At 40.8% G+C, this 19,796-nt stretch overlaps 2 protein-coding genes across 3 annotated transcripts in view; one reads left to right on the forward strand and one right to left on the reverse strand.

Moving 5' to 3' along the window:
• Positions 1-13,750, forward strand: part of LOC111957640 (voltage-dependent calcium channel gamma-1 subunit) — a 24,694-nt gene extending 10,944 nt beyond the window's left edge. For both annotated transcript variants that reach the window (XM_070435261.1, XM_023978569.2), the window contains 2 exons: positions 11,169-11,306; positions 11,488-13,750. In XM_070435261.1, coding sequence (XP_070291362.1) covers positions 11,169-11,306; positions 11,488-11,717 — 368 coding nt within the window. In that variant the 3' untranslated portion in view covers positions 11,718-13,750. The remainder of the gene's footprint in view (positions 1-11,168; positions 11,307-11,487) is intronic.
• Positions 13,751-14,919: 1,169 nt separating this feature from the next.
• The window catches only part of LOC111950126 (probable helicase with zinc finger domain), a 67,786-nt gene continuing 62,909 nt past the window's right edge, over positions 14,920-19,796 (reverse strand). Inside the window, 1 exon segment of the mRNA XM_070435301.1 lies at positions 14,920-19,402. Coding sequence (XP_070291402.1) covers positions 19,029-19,402 — 374 coding nt within the window. The 3' untranslated portion in view covers positions 14,920-19,028.

The following is a 19,796-nucleotide window of genomic DNA, read 5'->3' on the forward strand; positions in this document are numbered from 1 at the left end:
GAGCACTTTGTGTGTCTCTGGTTGTATGAGGAGAGAAAAGCTTCAGTATGTAGGCGAGGTTACTGAAAGAGTATAATCTGAGACGACATTATGAAACGAAACACGCGGACAAAAACAAGAATATGGACATGGAACAAAGGCTACAAAAGGCAGAGGAATTAAAACGAGGCCTCAAATCTCGACAGGCTCTGTTCAAAAAAGCCAAATCACAAGGCCAGGCTGCTGTCAAGGCCAGTTTTATTTTGGCAGAAGAGATCGCTAAATCAGCCCGGCCATTTACGGAGGGGGATTTCATCAAAAACTGCATGATTAAAGTTTGTGACGAAGTTTGCCCAGAAAAAAGGCAACTCTTTTAAATGTGAGTCTGAGCAGAAACACCATTGCCGAGAGAGTAGACCAGTTGTCCATCAATCTAAAAGAGCAGCTTGTGAAAAAGGGAAAAGTTTCATTGCATATTCCTGGCTGTGGATGAGAGCACCGACATTTCTGACATTGCCCAGTTGTCAATTTTCATCCGCGGAGTGGACTCCAGCCTAAGCGTGACAGAGGAGTTTTTGGCTTTACGTCCTATGCATGGCACAACTACGGGGCATGATTTGTATGAAGAGGTGTCAAGATGTGTAAATGAGATGGAGCTGCCTTGGGAAAAACTCGTGGGTTTGACAACCGACGGAGCACCTGCGATGTGTGGACACAGGAGCGGACTGGTGGCGAAGATACGGGAAAAGATGCAAGAGGAAAACGCGACAGGTGAGCTGACAGCTTATCATTGTATCATACACCAGGAAGCGTTGTGCGGTAAAGCCTTGAAAATGGAGCATGTAATGAGCATCATCACGCGCACAGTTAACTTTATCAGAGCCAAAGGTTTGAATCACGCCAGTTCAAGGCATTTCTGACGGAGTTAGAAACGGAGCATGGTGATTTGCCTTATCACACAGAGGTGCGATGGCTAAGCCAGGGGAAAGGTGCTTCAAAGATGTTTCGAGCTTCGTGAGGAGATTTGTCTGTTCTTGGACAGCAAAGGGAAAGACACAACACAACTCCGAGACGAAATGTTTCTGTGTGAAATGGCTTTCTGTGTGACATTACGAGTCATCTGAATGCAATGAACTTGCAGCTGCAGGGTCGGGATCATGTCATCTCTGATATGTACAGTACAGTGAAGCATTTAAAACCAAACTGACTCTGTGGGAGACGCAGATGCGGAAAGAAAATTTGAGCACTTTCCCAGCTGCCAGACCATGAAAGAGAAGCTCTCTACCAGTGCGTTCCCGAGCGCACAGTTGGCTGATAAAATAGGATATGCTTGCCGCTGACTTTCGACGCCGATTTGCTGACTTTGAAGCACAAAAAAGCAGGTTGGAACTCCTCGGTAACCCATTTGCTGTTGACGTGGAAAGCTCACCACCAAACCTCCAAATGGAGTTGATTGACCTCCAATTGCAATGATGCACTGAGGGCAAAATATGCGGCAGTGGGTGCCTGCGGAGTTCGCCCGTTTCCTCCCGACACAATGCCCCAGCTGCGCATCCAGGCTGCCAAACGTTGTCATGTTTGGCAGCACATACCTGTGTGAAACAACTGTTTTCTTTGATAACCCTGAACAAAACATCACACAGAAGTCGACTTACTGCTGAACACCTCCACTCAATTCTGAGGATTTTCCTCAGCTCAGAGCCTTACCCCGAACATTGATGAACTTGTGGAAAAGATGGGACACCACCAAGTATCACCCTCAACCTCAAACAAGTGAACATTACTGTTGCAATCACATATTTAGAGTTTTTACTCAGTTCAAGTTTAAAGTTAAAGTTTATATTTGTTTTCACTGCATGTTACTTCTCCTTAAACAAAGTGTTGTTTTTGATTAATAGATTTTTGCACTTTATTTTATTGTATTTCAATCCAATTATATTTTAAAAATATTTCAGTTGAGTGGATGATAGAAAATTGCTATTATTGTTTTTTTCTTTGAAGTAAATTTAGCCCACTTTTGCTAAAATAGAAAATATAGGCTACTGATGGTGCCTTGAATACCGGTTTCTTTCATTTAATGTTCATGTATGGGGATTTTATATAAAGGAAATTTGTCTTTTGTGTCTGTTGAAAATTAAAGATTACTGACAGAGCCATAAGAAAATATTGCTTTATTTATCTGATCATATTGGAATATATTTGTTAGGTTTTCAGTAGGTTCAATTAGGTTCACTAGACTATATGCGTCATTAAAATTTTTCAATGAACATTCGAACAGTCCGGCCCTCGGCTTGTAGCTAAATTTTTTATTTGGCCCTCCGTCCATTTGACTTTGACACCCCTGATCTACACTGATTGAAGGAGATTTAACAGGTGATAAGGGATCATAGCTTTCACCTGGATTCCGCTGTTCAGTCTACGTCATGGAAAGAGGAGGTGTTCCTAATGTTTTGTACACTTGGTTATACACTATAAATACAAAAGTATGTGGACACCCCTTCAAATTAGTGGAATAGGCTATTTCAACCACACCTGTTGCTGACAGGTGTATATAATCAAGCACACAGCCATTCAATCTCCATAGACAAACTTTGGCAGTAGAATGGCCTTACTGAAGAGCTCAGTTACCTTCAACGTGGCACCGTTATAGGATGCTACCTTTCCAACAAGTCAGTTCGTAAAATGTCTGCCCTGCTAGAGCTGCCCCGGTCAACTGTAAGTGCTGTTATAGTGAAGTGGAAATGTCTAGAAGCAATAACGGCTCAGCCTCAAAGTGGTAGGCCACAAATGCTCACAGAACGGGACCGCTGAGTGCTGAAGCGTGTGGCGTGTAAAAATCATCTCTCCTCAGTCGCAACACTCACTACCGAGTTCCAAACTGCCTCTGGAAGCAACGTTAACACAAGAACTGTTCGCCGGAAGCTCCATGAAATGGGTTTCCATGTCCGAGCAACCACACACAAGCCTAAGATCACCATGCACAATGCCAAGCGTCAGCTGGAGTGGTGTAAAGCTCGCCGCCATTGGACTCTGGAGCAGTGGAAACCTGTCTCTGGAGTGATGAATCACGCTTCACCATCTGGCAGTCCGATGGACGAATCTGGGTTTGCCGGATTCCAGGAGAACGCTACCTGCCCCAATGCATAGTGCCAACTGTAAAGTTTGGTGCAAGAGGAATAATGTTCTGGGGCTATTTTTCTAGGCCCCTTATTTCCAGTGAAGGGAAATCGTAACACTACAGTATACAATTACATTTTAGAAGATTCTGCGCTTCCAGCTTTGTGGCAACAGTTTAGGGAAGGCCCTTTCCTGTTTCAGCATGACAATGCCCCCTGTGCACAAAGCAAGGTCCATACAGAACCCCATCGAACACCTTTGGGATGAATTGGAACGCCGGCTAATGGAAAGCCTTTTCCAGAACAGTGGATGTTGTTATAGCAGGAAAGGGGGGACCAACTCCATATTAATGCCCATGATTTTGGAACGAGATGAGCAGGTGTCCAAATACTTTTGGTCATGCAGTGTATCTTCAAGAACAGAAGAAGTGTATTCTTTGATGTCCTTCTGGCAGAATGTTTCATAAGAGAAGATTCAAAGGGAACAGTCATACAAAAAATAGGCAACTCGGGACATGAAACATGGGTGGTGAATAATACAAGCCAAATTGGATACATCTCAACTCAAACAGTCCATGGTAGGCGCAAGGCAGTTCTGCCCGTTCTCTCCTAAGTTTCATGGACAAATGCTTATAAAAACAAACGCACAAAGAACCAGACATACTGCTTCATTCTAAGCTTTGCACACAGAACCAATGGTGATTTGGTCATTCTTAGAATGTGTCCATCAGCCTTGAATTAATTTCAACACAAGCAGAAATGTTTAAGTATATAGATTTTTCCCAGGATACCAAGTTAACTGAGTGGATGTAAGCTCCGACAGGTAGCGTCAATGGAACTCCATGTGACAGAGCTAATCCCTGTCACCACCCATTCCCTTCTCTCCTGGATAGTTTCCTTCTCCCATCACCCCTCTAGCCCCCTTGGTGACCCTGCCAGTACTGTGCACATGCTTGGCCCATTAGAGACATGTACTCTCACATATGACAGGACTTCCATGTGATGCACGTAAGGGCGCCAAGCACATGCAGGGCCTTGTCAGACCCAATCAGTAGGGTGTAAATCAGAATAGATTTACGCACGCACGCACGCACACACACAGCTATGTCTTACTATACTTGTGAGGACTTTTTGGGGTCCAACAATTGATTCCCATTCAAAATCCTATTTTCCCTAGCCTCTAAATGAACCTTAAACCTAACCCTAATTCTAAACCTAAACCCTGAGCCTAAAATAGCCTTTTTTACAAGTAAGGACCGGCAAAAAAAGGACCGGCGCTGTGGCGGCAGGGTAGCCTAGTGGTTAGAGCGTTGGACTAGTAACCGAAAGGTTGCAAGTTCGAATCCCCGAGCTGATAAGGTACAATCTGTCGTTCTGCCCTTGAACAGGCAGTTAACCCACTGTTCCTAGGCCGTCATTGAAAATAAGAATTTGTTCTTAACTGACTTGCCTAGTTAAATAAAGGTTTAAAAAAAAAAAAAAAAAATGTCCTCACTTCTCTGAATTTTAGTTGGTTTACTATTCTTGTGAGGACTTTTGGTACTCAAGTATAGTAAAACATGTACACACACACACCTTTTAAGCCCCTTATGGTCCTTTGAGAACCCTCTTTCAAAGTCACTGAGATCTCTTCTAGCCATAGTAGCCAAAATAATGGGCAACTGGGCATTTTTATACATGAACCCTAAGCATGGTGGAATGTTTTAATTGCTTAATTAACTCAGGAACCACACCTGTGTGGTAGCACTTGCTTTTAATATACTTTATATCCTTAATTTACACAAGTGTTTCCTTTATTTTGGCAGTTACCTGTATATTGGTTTATACTCTTCAAGAACAAAATATGTGTATTCTTTGAAGTCCTTTTAACAAATGTTTCATAAGAGAAGATTCAAAGGGAGAGTCATAAAAACAAATAAGCAACCTGGGATATGGGTGGTGAATAGTACAAGCCAAATTGGATACATCTCAACTCCATGCTAGGCGCAAGGCAGGGCTGCCCCTTGTCTCCTAAGTTTTATGGACAAATGCTAACAAAGACCAAAGCACAAAGAGCCAGACTTTGCACACCTTTGAACACATAACCAATGGTCCCTTGGGGCTGGATTCAATCCGCATCGCCAAAGTTTAGCGCTACAGTGCGATTGAAATTTGAAGGTCATTTCCGATTGAGCCGACTTATGGGGAGTCCTAACTGTCAATGCAGTCTCCGCAGACGCGGGAAGATTGCCTTTACTTTCCTAATGCGCTGTAGTGCATCTCTTCAGCACTACGGACTGAATGGGGCCCTTGGTCTTTGTTAGCATTTGTCCATCAGCCTTGGTTTCAACACAAGCAGAAACATATGGAGTTTTCCCAGCATACCAAGGGACGAGGCCAAGTCAACTGAATGGATAGCCAGCTAGCACATTTGGTTCCTAGGAAATTGTGGAAACGTACATTTTTGATTTCCCATTGGTTCTGCGAACGAAGCCATATGTTTCCTGACCGGTAGAACATATCTTTTTTTAAATGTTCTGAAAATGCAATGATAATTTAGCCTGTTCTGGGAATGTTAGTTTAGGTTGCAGGGAGGTTCTGAGAACGTTTTAATATGGTTCCCTGAAAGTTTTCCTGGGAGGTTTTTGTTTACTTTCTGAGAACAGAAATTATAGGTTATTTTGAGTTTTTTGAATAACTTCCTTAATACTTTCCCTGAATGTTTCAAGAACATGGAAAACTTGCTTGGGCATTAATCATGCAAACACGTAAATTGTTTTATTAATGCACAGCGTCAGTGAGATTCAAACCTATGATCTTCTGTTCTCTATCCATGGAATTAGTCCACTGCGTCACCAGGACAGAGCTAGCATGCTATGTTTGTTTGTTGTTTACAAAGCTGTTCATTTTAGTCTATTCAAACAGACCCCATTTCAAAGGACTCATTAACATCAGGTGTGGCCAATTAGTGGAAATGGACAACACACTTGAACACACTTAGCAAGATAGAGGATAGAGTTTTGTTAGCGCTGAGAACAGAATGTATATGTTCTAAAAAACATTCTTAGAACGTTCTTTGAACTAGTGTTGTCACGATACCAGTATTGCGATACTACAATACCAGATTTTCCATGACAAAAAAAGAAAACACGAAGCAGACTCAACTCTATGGTCCTTTAAAACCTACTTTTGTAAAATATTGTGTGCTATAGCTTGGAAAATAAGCAAATGTGACTCTGGGTGACAACATAAGACTTCTTGTATCCAACATTAGGAAGGTTTCCCTCAAGAAATTTAGTCTGCTTCATAATTTGTTTCCTTTTCTTCCTTACTTCCTAGTAGCGCGATACTGGTATCGTGACAACGTTACTAATGTTTTCTTGTGGTTTTTATGGAAAGAACATGACTTGCGGAAAACGTTATGCTGAAGTACTGAAATTCCCATAAAAAAAACATATGGTTCTCAGAATGTTATGCGTTAGCTGGGTATACGATCTGGCAGGTAACATCAATAGAACTCCACGTGACAGAGCTAATGTCACGTTCCTGACCTTATTTCCTTTGTTTAGTCTTTGTTTAGTTGGTCAGGACGTGAGCTGGGTGGGTGTAGTCTATGTTATGTGTCTCATTGGTTTAGGTGTGTCTGATTTGCCTGATATGGTTCTCAATCAGAGGCAGGTGTTTTACGTTGTCTCTGATTGGGAACCATATTTAGGTAGGCTGTGTTCACTGTTTGTTTGTGGGTGATTGTTCCTGTCCGTGCGTTCATGTTTTTATTTTCTCAAGTTCAGGACTGTAGCGTCGTTGGTCTCTTTTTGTTTATTGTTTTTGTTCGTGTTTAAAAGTATTCAAATAAATATGGATACATACCACGCTGCGTTTTGGTCCGATCCTTGCTCCTCAGACGAGGAGGATTACGACGTTCGTGACAGCTAATCCCGCTCAACGCCCATTCCCTTCTCTCTTGGACATTTTCCTTCCCCCCCATCTCTCCACTAGCCCCCTCTGTGACCCTGCCAGTACTGTGCACGTCTGGCCCATTCAACGTATACACTCACATATGACAGGACTGCTAAGCACATGCAGGGCCTTGACAGACCCAATCAGTAGGGTGTAAATCAGAATATATTTACGCACACACACACGTTTTTATAGTTTATGATGTCAGGCAGTTTGTAACATGGTTTATGGGGACCCACCTTCCCCATGGTCCTGTCAATGAAATGAACACATCACATTTTTTTATTTTATATGTAGAAGATACATCTTACTTCAGATTTGTTCAGCGGCTCATATTGAAATAATATACCTGTAAATTCACAGGCTTGTAAGGACATATGGTTAAAAAGGACTTTCTTTCATGTTGTGGTTTATAAGGACATTGTGTATATGAGTACATATAAGGAGAGATGTAATGGATATTTGCTCAAATGAGCAATAAGAAGCAGTAGACTGTCTCAGAGTAATTGCCTCTTGTGCTTCTGAACGAGCATCGCTGGTGTGAAACTGGCTACTGCCAGTCTGTGATGTAATATTTTCAACCTTTTCTGTAAAGAAACGTAAAAACTGTTCGCATAGATCAGGAGATGTCACTGTTTTGATGTGCAGGTGACCATGACAAAACCTTTTGATGTTCCGAAGACGTCCTAACGTCTCCTTTTTGTTGGCATGGTTCACTGGGGAGTCCTGCAATAAGAGCTATGATGCTAATATTTGTGTAAACTCTTTCGAATTGTAATATGTGGGTGTCAGTGAGTAGGCTGATGCACCATTTCATGGGTGCACACACTATAGGTAAAGCTATATGAATGTTCAATACGTACAATAGGCTGAACAGTGTGTTGATTTCACACAGTTAAAGAGCCACGGAACACGCCGATTTGCACGTGTGTTTTTCTGTTGCTCATTAGAAAAATTTGATTTGAGTCTTGGTGGTGTGTTTCCTGACCGATTCTGCATTAGGTTAATGATGTTTGTCCATCATGAGTCAATAGGAAGCCTATTTCACTTCCTCAAAATTCCCAGAATGAATCTAAGAACTCAAGAAATCCGTAATTAATTTTGACGTTTTTACAGAGGATGTTTCAGTTGTGCAATTTTACATCTAACTAAGGTGTATGGTGCAGTATTTCTCAAGTACAAAAAATGCATGACGTGTTGTCTTATGTAAACAAAGTCGGAGCTGCTGGGCAGGTCTGTCTCACTGTCTACTATTGGATAGAGAGCAATCACTGCAGCTGTTCACTCCATGTTAGTGGGAAAATGGACATCGTCAAATCAAAACCCAACCTTCATTTACCCGTTGTGACGTACGGATGTTCCAAACGCCGTTTTAGACCAGACTTGGACTAAAATGATCATATTTACATTTTTTTGGTCAATTTTGACACTAAAATAACTGTTTCTGACTCATACCGATGCCACATAGGCCGTTTTTAAAAGGGATTTGTTGCTTTTTAAAGGAAGTCGCTCTCTAAAGTCCTGCAAAAAACATGGTTTGAGGACTAACAACATGGTGTTTGTTGAATTACATGAGTACATGTCTAAAACACGGTTTTATGACAAAATACACCTACGTCGGTTTAAAGCAACAAGCAGAGTGTGGCTGCAGCAGGTCGGGAGAGAAGTGCAGCATTTCAGAGGGAGAAGGATGCAGTGTATTGCGGGATGAGCAGTGGGCTCTCTCTTATTGCAGGACTTTGACTGTGAGAAATCACCTTCCCAGTCAGTCTATTGTGTGTATTGGAAATTCATATTGCAACGTACAGCCTTACCTATGAAGTGTGCACCGGTGAAATGGGGTATCAGCCTAGTGAGTAACAACCACAGATTACAATTCCAAAGGTTTTACACAAATATTAGCATCGTAGATCTTATTGCAGGACTTTGACTATGAGAAATCACCCCCCCCAGGCAATCTATTGTGTGTGTTGAACATTCATAATGGACTGTAAAGTCCTGCAATAATATTATGACGCTAATATTTGTGTAAACTCTATGGAATTGTAATCTATGGGTGTCACTGAGTAGGCTGATACCCCATTTCATGGGTGCACACTCGAGGTAAGGCTGTACATTCCAATATTAATATTTAATAGGTTGACTGTGGAGGTAATTTATCGCAATCAAAGTCCTGCAATAAAAGCTATGACACTAACAGTTGTGTAAACTCATAATATATTTACACACACATCTCATGCTAATGGCTAGCCCCAGAGACAGAAATAGCCCTTACTTGAAATGTAGCACTGACCCACACATTTGGTATTCTTCACTCCTCAATAAACCAATGGGTACCATTTATATGGAACGTGGCCATAGAGCTACAATCCAGGGCTGTCAGTACGACTAGCCACGGGCAGCTCCAGCTGAGCAGCGTACACAGAGCTAAACTGAAAGTGTCACTGGGATAATAAATCACTAAAGCACCAACAGAGCGCAAAAGAGATCTTTCAGCCCCGTCAGACATTAAACCACTGATCCAACCTACTCTGAAACCACTCACCCCTCTCTTTGGGGTTGCAAGGGGAAGAGAGCTAGCACTCCAGCAGGATGTAGCATGATTCCAGAACTACTCAAGGGGTGAGAGTCACCATCTTCCCCCAGCATGAGATGAAGGGGAGCCCCCGAGGCGAGGCTCTCCCCTGGGGACCGATTCTAGGAGAGCAAGCGGAAGATCAAAGCCTAGCTCCTCCATCCACATGACAACACCAACATAACTGGAATGGCTGGTTAAGCAGCTTGGAATAACAAGCCAGTAAACAACTTACAGTAACGCCAAGCGTATTTCTCTCCTTTGGTTGAATAAAGATGGCTGCCTTACTGCAAGAGGAACTTTTTCACTGGGTAACATGGCTCGCATTTCACACAACAATTTTGACTTAAAGCGCAATGCAATTTCAAATGTGGCCTAGTTATTTCATTCTGTTAGTTAGTTTGATTGATTTAGGTAGTTTGACTGATGGCAGATTCCACCAACCGAGTGAAATTCCGTCTTCCTTATCAAGCTTCACACTCCTGTTCAGAGAGAGCTGATCATTTAAAAAAAAATCTTTAATTGTCCTTTCTGGGACTGTACAATGAGGTGACAAACTAAATTGGTCTGCACATGTAACAATTCAACTATTTTCTCAGGCAGAAATTAAAGCCTAATTAAAAAATCCACATAAACGTTTGCACATCCAGTTACGCCCAGCGCTGCAATGTAATGAAATATCATTTATATAATTCAGCTGGAGGCATATGGACTCATGTTGCTCTGGAATAAAACAATCTTTCTTGGTAAGCCTCCTATCGGCTTATGGCTGATTTTATATACACATACACAATAAATGAATCCCCACAACCCACCATAATGACTTTTGCTTACCTTTGAGTGTACTGTAACGTAAAATGAAAACAAACTAGAGTATTGAAAGTTAATTCATGCAGATCCAGTTTAGAGAGGTATGTTGGTGTTATAGGACGGCGGAAAGTAGCACTTTACAAGTTTACAGGTTGTACAATTGCTTAAGATAAAAGTTGCCCTTAACCACAGATCTAGGATCAGATTACCCTGCCCTCAATCCTAACCTAAACCATTAGTTGGATAGGAAAAATGTCTGACCCTGTATCAGTGGTTAGGAGCAACTTTAACCTCCTATGTTGTGTATTTATGTACTTTGTAACTCGGTTAGTAGAGCATTGTAACGCCAGGGTAGTGGGTTTTATTCCCAGTGTAACGGATGTGAAATGGCTAGCTAGTTAGCGGTGGTGCGAGCTAATAGCCTTTCAATCGGTTATGTCACTTGCTCTGAGACCTTTAAGTAGGGTTTCCCCTTGCTCTGCAAGGGCCGCAGCTTTTGTGGAGCGATGGGTAACGACGCTTCGTGGGTGACTGTTGTTGTGTGCAGAGGGTCCCTGGTTCGCGCCCGTGTCGGGGCGAGGGGACGGTCTAAAGTTATACTGTTACACCAGGACCACCCATATGTAAAATGTATGCATGCATGACTAAGTCGCTTCGTCTGCTAAATGGCATACTATATTATATATATATATATTCTTTTCGTAGGTCAGTGGACATCTTGAAGTGACCTCTATTTGCTCTCTTTTCAGAGTACAATATCTCAGCAGCGGCCATCGCCATCTTCAGCCTGGCCTTTATGATCCTGGGCACCTTGTGTCTCCTGTGCTCCTTCAAGAAGGGGAATGACTACATCCTCAAACCTGCCGGAATGTTCTTCGCTTTTGCAGGTAAGACCAGACAAGCAGACACTTAACACATAACAAATGTGTTAAGGGAACAGATACAGTACTAAAATCGTAATACAGTATAGCAAATTAAAAACAAATCATATCTGATTCAACTGCTTACCTGTGATTGGAGGTCATCGCCGTTAACCCATCCTCCTCTCCCGCTCCGCCCCAATCGCAGGCCTGTGCGCCATCATCTCAGTGGAGGTGATGCGTCAGTCGGTAAAGCGGATGATCGAGAGCGAGGACACCATCTGGATAGACTACTCCTACGCCTGGTCCTTCGCCTGTGCCTGCGCTGGCTTCTGCCTCCTCTTCCTCAGTGGCATCGGCCTCCTCCTGCTCTCCATGCCCCGCATGCCCCAAAACCCCTGGGAGTCCTGCATGGACGCTGAACACGAAGTGGAGTAACAGACAGAGAGGGATGAGAGGAGGAAGAGAGTGACACTTTCTTTAAAAGCAATACGATCACGATCAACTTTGTGTCGTTCTATAGTGGACGCAGAGGGTTCTTTCACACAGTGCTTGGGAGCAGTCCAATGTACCGAATGAAAAATACAAGTTAAATGGGTTTCCATCGCATTTTCAACTCTAACGACGACAAAAAAACTGTTGCGTTATATAGCAAATGTGCTGATCTGGTCTGGGCACTCTAGCCAACAGGTCGCAGATACAGTGCGGGTAGGCTACCTACATTTTAAGATTATTATGGACAACAGCGATACAATTTTTGTCAAATGGCACTTTCACCACGTGTGAATCTCATAATTTATTTCGTCTGTAGCCTAATAAACTGCATGCTTTCCCGAGTCATAGTGGGAGGACCACACAACATACAGCATCATCGCGACTCCCAAGTTAACTTCGATATGATGGTTATTATATAAATATTTGCAAATATAGGCATTTCCACCGCCATTTCTCACATAATTAATTTTATACACAAAAACATCACATGTCCAACGAGCAAATTGTCTGTTTTATAAAATTGTAGAGGCATTTCCTGTTTCCATCAGCCCAGTCATGACTTTTTTCAAGTGTCAGGTAATTCATCAACATGAAATGGTTGGATGGAAACCTGGTTAATTATACATTTTGACATGTTATTTAATGGTATAAATAGTAATGGATTGACATTTGACCTATGCATTCACCTTTTCTGTACTGTGTGTTTTGTATGATAATTCTGTACATAAGTCAATCAATTTATAACTGAGATGGTTCTCCTTATTTTCAGTGCATCAAGCACTTGCAATGAATTTATGTCAAATGTATTCAGGCAGATTAAGATAAAACCAGGAAATTGTTAGAATCAGATGCCAAATTATTACTTCATGATTAAGTATTTAATATTATTCACAGCATACATAACACTAATTGTGATGTAAAGAAGTTATCAAAATGATCCGTTTTAAATCTAGAATTTAAGGTCATGTTAGATTTATAGTGAAAAAATATATATTTTCCGTTTTCAAACGGACTGACTTTTATAAGAATAATACATAGGTGTGACAGTAAATTGGAGAAGCAAATAATGCTGTCTGGTGGGTTTAGTGTGCATACCATTTAGAATGCTGAACACCAACAGTCTCTGAACCACTGAATGTGTGGGTTGCCATGTTGGAAAAGGTTCAGTTCTAGCAGGTGCACACCAAACACTAACCCCCCCCCAACTTTTTAGAGCTGAGCACATGGCAGCCCAATTTCTTTGACTATTTGATCCCATTCAAATTTAGGGGAACCAAGCACTCTATTTTTAATCAAGGTATCATTTTCTGATTTTAGTTAGTGTCTGATGTATTTAACTTAGAACTCGCAAGGTTACTCAGTAGCCAACACTTTCAGGGTCTTTCAGTTCAAATGGTCAGGGAAAAACTCAGAGCCTTAATATGTACCATCTAGATCCAGTATATGGCTTTAATATATATATATATATATATATATATATATATATATTCCTGATGTCCAGTCTTTTCAGCCAAATTTAACTGGACTGCTCTCCCATGTTACCGTTCATCTTTGGCTTCTATGGACAGGCAGGAATTAGGTGTACATTCTTTTTTGTTATGGATGATGCTGCCTTTGTATTTACTCAGTGGAAGTGTTAAACTAGGATTCTTTTTGATACAGAAATGTACATTACTAGTGTCTCAAAACAAGCTTGAGCTAAGACCATTGCTTTCCCCATTTGATAGAATAGATGAGGGCAGTTGATACAGGTATTGGCACTGTCGTACTTAAACGCTACATAAGACTTCGTGACTGTAGCAGATTAAAACTTGCTTAGCCATGTCATCTGTCCTTGCCTGTTAGAACTAGCTTTTGGTATGCAATGATGGATTACAGTACAGTGGTTGTCTTTAGTTCTGTGTACATGTTATGATAACCATAAAACCATGCATTTATAATGAAAATAAATTCACTGATATCTAGCTTTGATGAAAGCCAGTTTTCTGCATATTTTTTAAAATTTAACTAGGCAAGTCAGTTAAGAACAAATTCTTATTTACAATGGACGGCCTAGGAACAGTGGGTTAACTGTCTTGTTCAGGGGCAGAATGACAGGTTTTTACCTTGTCAGCCTGGGGATTTGATCTAGCAACCTTTCGGTTACTTGCTCAATGCTCTAACCACTAGGCTACCTGCCGCTCTCTTTCATCCTTGTCTACTGTATACAAGACACCTGGGTCGTGTTCATTTAGGCACAACACGGAAGAAACGGGACAGACTACCTGGATTTCCCCAATAAGAAATGCTCATTTGGTTTTCTGTTGCAAAATGTTTTCCTTTGCGTGTCCCGATGAACACAAACCTGTTTGAGAAAAAAGCCTTGCAGCATGGTCATAGAGGGGATTTGTGAAATGGTTACTGTTGCTGGGAACCCTGCCGGGAACCTGCGCTGGTCACTAGCAGGAATGACAGCATGGTCTGTGGAAGCGTCCCCTCACTGTGTGTGTAGGGGGATGATGAAAGAGGAGCAAGAGCGCCCTCCCTGTCCTTCCCCACATCAATACGAGTCCAGGCTTTTGAGCCGGATCTTTTCAGTCTTGATGGGTTCATTTAGATTCCAAACTCACAGCCTGAGTTAGTTTGGTGGCAGAGAAGGAGGAAAAGAGGGAGCAACCGCATGATGGAGAATGGATCAAAAACAGAAACATTGAGGAAAATACTTCAGAGCTGGCTCGGTTGATTCTAAGCCAATAGTAGCATCAAATGCCCAAGACGCAAGTCTATTGGCCTTGGGTCTTGAGTGCAAACTGTTGGGGTACTGTACACCACTAGCAGCAGTTATGGGTAGGGGGCCTATGTACCTGTGGAGACACCGGTTGAGACTGCTAAGGATAAACCGGTCCTAAGACGGATACAGTGTTGGGGTTTTGTTCCTCAGGGGCCACATTACTTTCTGAGATAACGACAAGTCATATAACCTCAATGGCAAACAAGACACCCGGCGACTTAATGAGAGTAAAGTCAATTGCTTAACTCTTCGGTTCCTTTTGGGATATTGAGCCACATGGTGTGCACTTCTTTTCCACACAGGGAAATCACTATAAAACTCTACCTCATCCAATCCAACAATTGAAGTATGTCTCTGCAATAACAACAAGAGTAACTGATTCAATAAGACACTTTAATAGAGAAACACATTTGAAAAATAAAAATAATTAAATTAAACCTTTGAAACAAAGTCGACATCCTTTATTATGACCACCACCAATTGAATTGAAAAGAGTGAAAGGGAAATATTCATCATTATGTAGCCCACCTGTGTGGATCCAGTGGAGGGGTAACAGTTAACAGGCGTGCCATTGATTTACTGTGGGAGGGGAAGAAATAGAGGAGACAAGATGGATGACAACAGGAGATGTGGTTTTACCAAAGGCTGAACACAGTGCTCTCTACTGGCTGGGCAAAAGGCTGCTCCCACCACAAAAAACATCCGTTCAAGTTAAGGTTGTTTTACGAAAGCAACGTGCGGAACCTTCGTAAGCCACTTACACGCAATGATATGTGACTGGGTCTGGGTGGAGGCTAACTGACATTAAAACTTGGTTGACGACAAACAAATTAAAAGCTTCGGTCTCGATGCAAAGTCAATCAGGTCACAAGGCATGACACGGCACAAAATGGAGATTTTGATATTGAGTAAGCAATGATAAAGGCCTGAAAAAGGTGCGGTATGGACACAAGCACAGACCTACTATTACTTACTCCTGGACAAGATTATTAAGAACAAACACTTAGAATGGCTCAATCTCTTATGTTTTGGGTTTTACGCAAATACATGTCAGACACTGTAGAAATTGTGAGGAGTAAGTCTTGCACAATTCAGAGATTAACCAACAACTAATTTGCGAAAAACTGATTCAAATTTGATATCCACTTCTTTGTAAAGACTTTCAAAGCTTATAATATGTGCCTCGTATGGCTGGGAGCAACTTTTGCCCAGCAAGATAATTTGGAGGAAAAACAACTCTTACATGAACATTACATAATTCATTGACATGTTAGTAAAATATCATACTTTTTTGTTCATAATGTCACAAGTCATTGTACACATCAAATAATAAACCAAAATGTTACTTTGTAGGGAGAGAACAAAAACATTTTTATTGTTGTTGCACAAATCAATAAACTATTTGATAAATCGGGGATATAAACAAGCCATGTCATCTTGGCATGCACAGAATGAATGTACAGTCTTACATGAAAAATAATTGTCGAACCACAAAGCACCGCTGAAATTAAAATATCTTTTAAACGGATTTAGCGGAAAAACTGAACCAAGGACAAATAATTCCTGCAACATTGATTTTAAAAATAAGTATTCTACAGTAAAATAACATTTTATATGCCTGCAACAAAAAAACTTTGTAAAAGCAGCCAGACACCATCTTATAAAAATGAATTTAAAAAGTTATATTACTATAAGATGCTGTGACTGCCAACACGGTCCATGTCCATTTTTGTGAGTTGATTTTGTGAATTTGCATAATTAAAAAGGGCATACCTCTTCTTTTAAACAGCTTCTACAAAATTGAGGCACTCCCTAAACCTTGTTTGTAAATACCTAGAAAATGCATATTTACAAGTATGTTTTTTGTTGTGATGAACCTAAAATTCACAACCTCGAATCTGGACCTTGGAAAATTCAAATAAACTGAAGTCCCAGTAAATGTTTTGAATGATTGTTTCAACTATGTTTAAGAGGAGATGTTTTTCATTCCAACTAGATTTGCTTCCTGAATAGCTGACAGCATGTTTGACTCTTTAAACAAAAAAAACTGATTGACGGGCTCATACATTAAAATGAATGACTAAATAGTTACATCAAATTTACCAATTAGAATCCAAGGGTATTTTATTAAAATATACTGAAACATACCATTAACCAATTAAAAATAAATGAATCATGAAAAGTTGAGAGAAAATGGATTCCAGTAAATGTGACAACAGTGGCTATTACACACAAAAAATAATCTACCAAGTGAATCAAAATCAGTCACAAATTTGCATTTGATAATAATCGTCAATAATTGTCATAACAATTTTATCCTACAGGCAATTTATTTTTGGAGTGTGCACACCATACAAATGTATAAAGATTTGACAGCTTGATGGTTGTTTGCAAATTATTTTACAAAAATGCAAATAGATTTCACTCACAAGATACGTGTCACCCTAAAAACAAAATACATCACTGAATGGAATGGAATGCATGTCAGAAAAGTCCTACAAACGCCTGAACAATTTTTTCCCTTATGGTTAAAATAACCCACACTGATTGCATTTATTTGTTAACAATTGAAAAAAATTTGAGTCGTCAAAATAAAAGCTAAATATTTTTTCTGTCTAAATTTCCAGGCAAATTGCCAGGGCAAACAGACTGAATGAGTTCTCAGTCATCTAAGCAACGATTTAATCAGAGCAAGAGGTTGGTAGCTAAAAGTGATGTACTCTGTCATCAGCGGAAATGGAATATCGGTGAAAAAGACTGGTATTGCAGTACCAGTACAACTCAGATGATAAGACTGAATCAAAAAGTAACTGATGGCACTGGTCTAAACCAGCCGGTATTCTTTCGGGCCGAAGTCCTACATAAGTCTAGGGTTGCAAAAATAGTGTAGGGTCGCAAAATCCCCCAAATTCCCTTTTTTTTTTTTTGAAATCCTGGTTGAAGAATTCCAAGTCAGACGATTCCCTAGTTGCTAACTCCCTTGCTGATTCCAGAAAACCTCAACCCGGGATTTCAGAAATACCAGGGAATGTTGGGGAAAGTTGGTGACAGGATCTTTCTCAAGCCTTTCTAAATGACCGTAAAGCTCTGAAGTGGGTCAAAGAAAAACAAGGAGATAACTGACGTCGGCCCAACATCTCACTCAACGCGAATAAAATCTTTCCAACTTGGCCGTCATCCCTCTCTATACCTTCAGATTCCCTCAGCAGCCGTGCCTTAGTTATGACTTACGTTTACCCAGCCACTCATTTATACAGTTTGTCTCAAGTTTCTCCACATACATATTTTTTTTTAAATCTGCAGTTTTAACTGATTAGATGTTTGGTCGACATGTGATTGGACATGTAACACTTTGGAATTTAACCCCATCACGCCATAACCCCTACTTCAAAGACAGTGGTTAACCGACTAACGGGAAAGCCATTCCAACAACTATCTTTGGGCCTCAGATGAAACGGCAGAAGAAGCAAACCATGGTTCTTCCTGAAACTAGTTTTTCCAAGTTGGAATCAGACAACAGTAGACCTCACTTCGATGTGGCTTCGCATGCTTATCATCAATCATCTATCCTATATTTTTATCTTTTAAACGAGAGGGCCAGTGAAATAAAGGAATCGACGTGCAACCAACACATTTGTATAAATGTATAATAAAGTAATAGTTTTATTCTGAATCGTGTGCGTTTGCATGTATGTAAAAATCTCATTTACTCCACTAATCTGTCACTGAAGATGATTTTGTCTAAGGTTAAGGATTAAAAGTAAACCAAATGAAGTCTAATGTCAATTCTAACATGATACAGGAATTTAGGTACATGTCTGTGGCATACAACTCAGTCATTTATTTTCTTTATATGTACAGATTAGAGGAAAATGTATCTACTTCTATACAATGTTCCATATATTTTATATGAAATTAGTTGACCACTTAGCTTTTTCCCTGTTAACACAACTATGATGAAAATCAAGACATAGAAAGTCCACTCAATTTTTAAAAACGGACAAAAAAAAGTGGCCAACATAACCAACTTCAACAAGGGAAAACAGACAGGCAGCCAAGTGGTCAACCAAATGTGTTTTTAAAATCATTTTAGTTTATTTTTCTACCTTTTTTTTTTTTTTGCATTACGTACATATATAAGTGTACATAATATAAGCATATATTCATATATACATAATGTGCATGTATATATACCAGTAATGCATCCATTATATATACTTATGTTTTACATATTTTTTTTAATTTTTATGTCAGATATGTGAAACAGAAGAAAGATTTGACTGTTACAAATAAAAGTTTAAAACATAACAAAAAAGCTGAAACAAAAACGATGAATAGAAACGATTTGTAAAAGCACTTGTACCGCTTTTTTTTTGTCTTTTTCACAAAAGTTTTGCCATTATTATCTTTTTTTTTTCTTTCTTTATATTTTACATGTTTTTTTTATTTATATTTTTCTAGGGGCGATTTCTCAGGGGTGAAACTCATTTAAAATAGGAATAGTATCCGTTGCTACCATTTGAACTTCCTATGCTCAGCTCTTGGAGTAGGGAAAGTGGGTCGCTGTGCTTTTTGACCTGTTCGGGACGAGCTCTGGGTTTGGGTGGGGCGCGGAGGGCACTGGCGTAGGACATGGTGGGGGGTTTGCCAGGGTTTTGGGGGCCCCCGGGGCCTTGGACGGGCTCTGGGGGGGCCTGCTGCTGCTGCTGCTGCTGTGGCTGTTGCTTGCTGTTGGGCATGAGAGGGGGGAATTGTCCGAGGTGCTGGAGGGAGTGGGCGGGAGGCTGGGCCGCAGCTACTGCTGCTGCCGCTTCAGCCTTCATCTGCTCCTCTGCTGCCTGCCGCAGGGCCTTGGAAGCTACTGGAACGAGGAGAAGAAGAAGGATGAGGTGGAGGGGAAAGACAGAGGAGGACAGCAGAGCAAGAGGGGAAAGAGTAGAGAAGAAGGGAAAGAGGAAGAGAATTAGATAAGAGATTACTTTCCAACTTCCAAAAATACAATACATTGGGGGTTACTTGTCAATTCAGGAGAACAAATGTCACTTAGGAAGGAAAATGACATTTGCTTCTGGTACGCTTGCATTGTTGGAATCATTGACAATGACAGCCACATACAGCATTTCAGCATGAGGATTCATCAACTAACAAGCTAACAGCCTTCAAATTGTATTCACTAGGTCAAACCCTAATGACAACCGTCAGAAAGTGAACACCCGACTGGCTCTCACCTGTCACAACTCTGCCACTGCTAG

Source organism: Salvelinus sp. IW2-2015, linkage group LG1 (assembly GCF_002910315.2).
Source record: "Salvelinus sp. IW2-2015 linkage group LG1, ASM291031v2, whole genome shotgun sequence".
NCBI lineage: Eukaryota > Metazoa > Chordata > Actinopteri > Salmoniformes > Salmonidae > Salvelinus > Salvelinus sp. IW2-2015.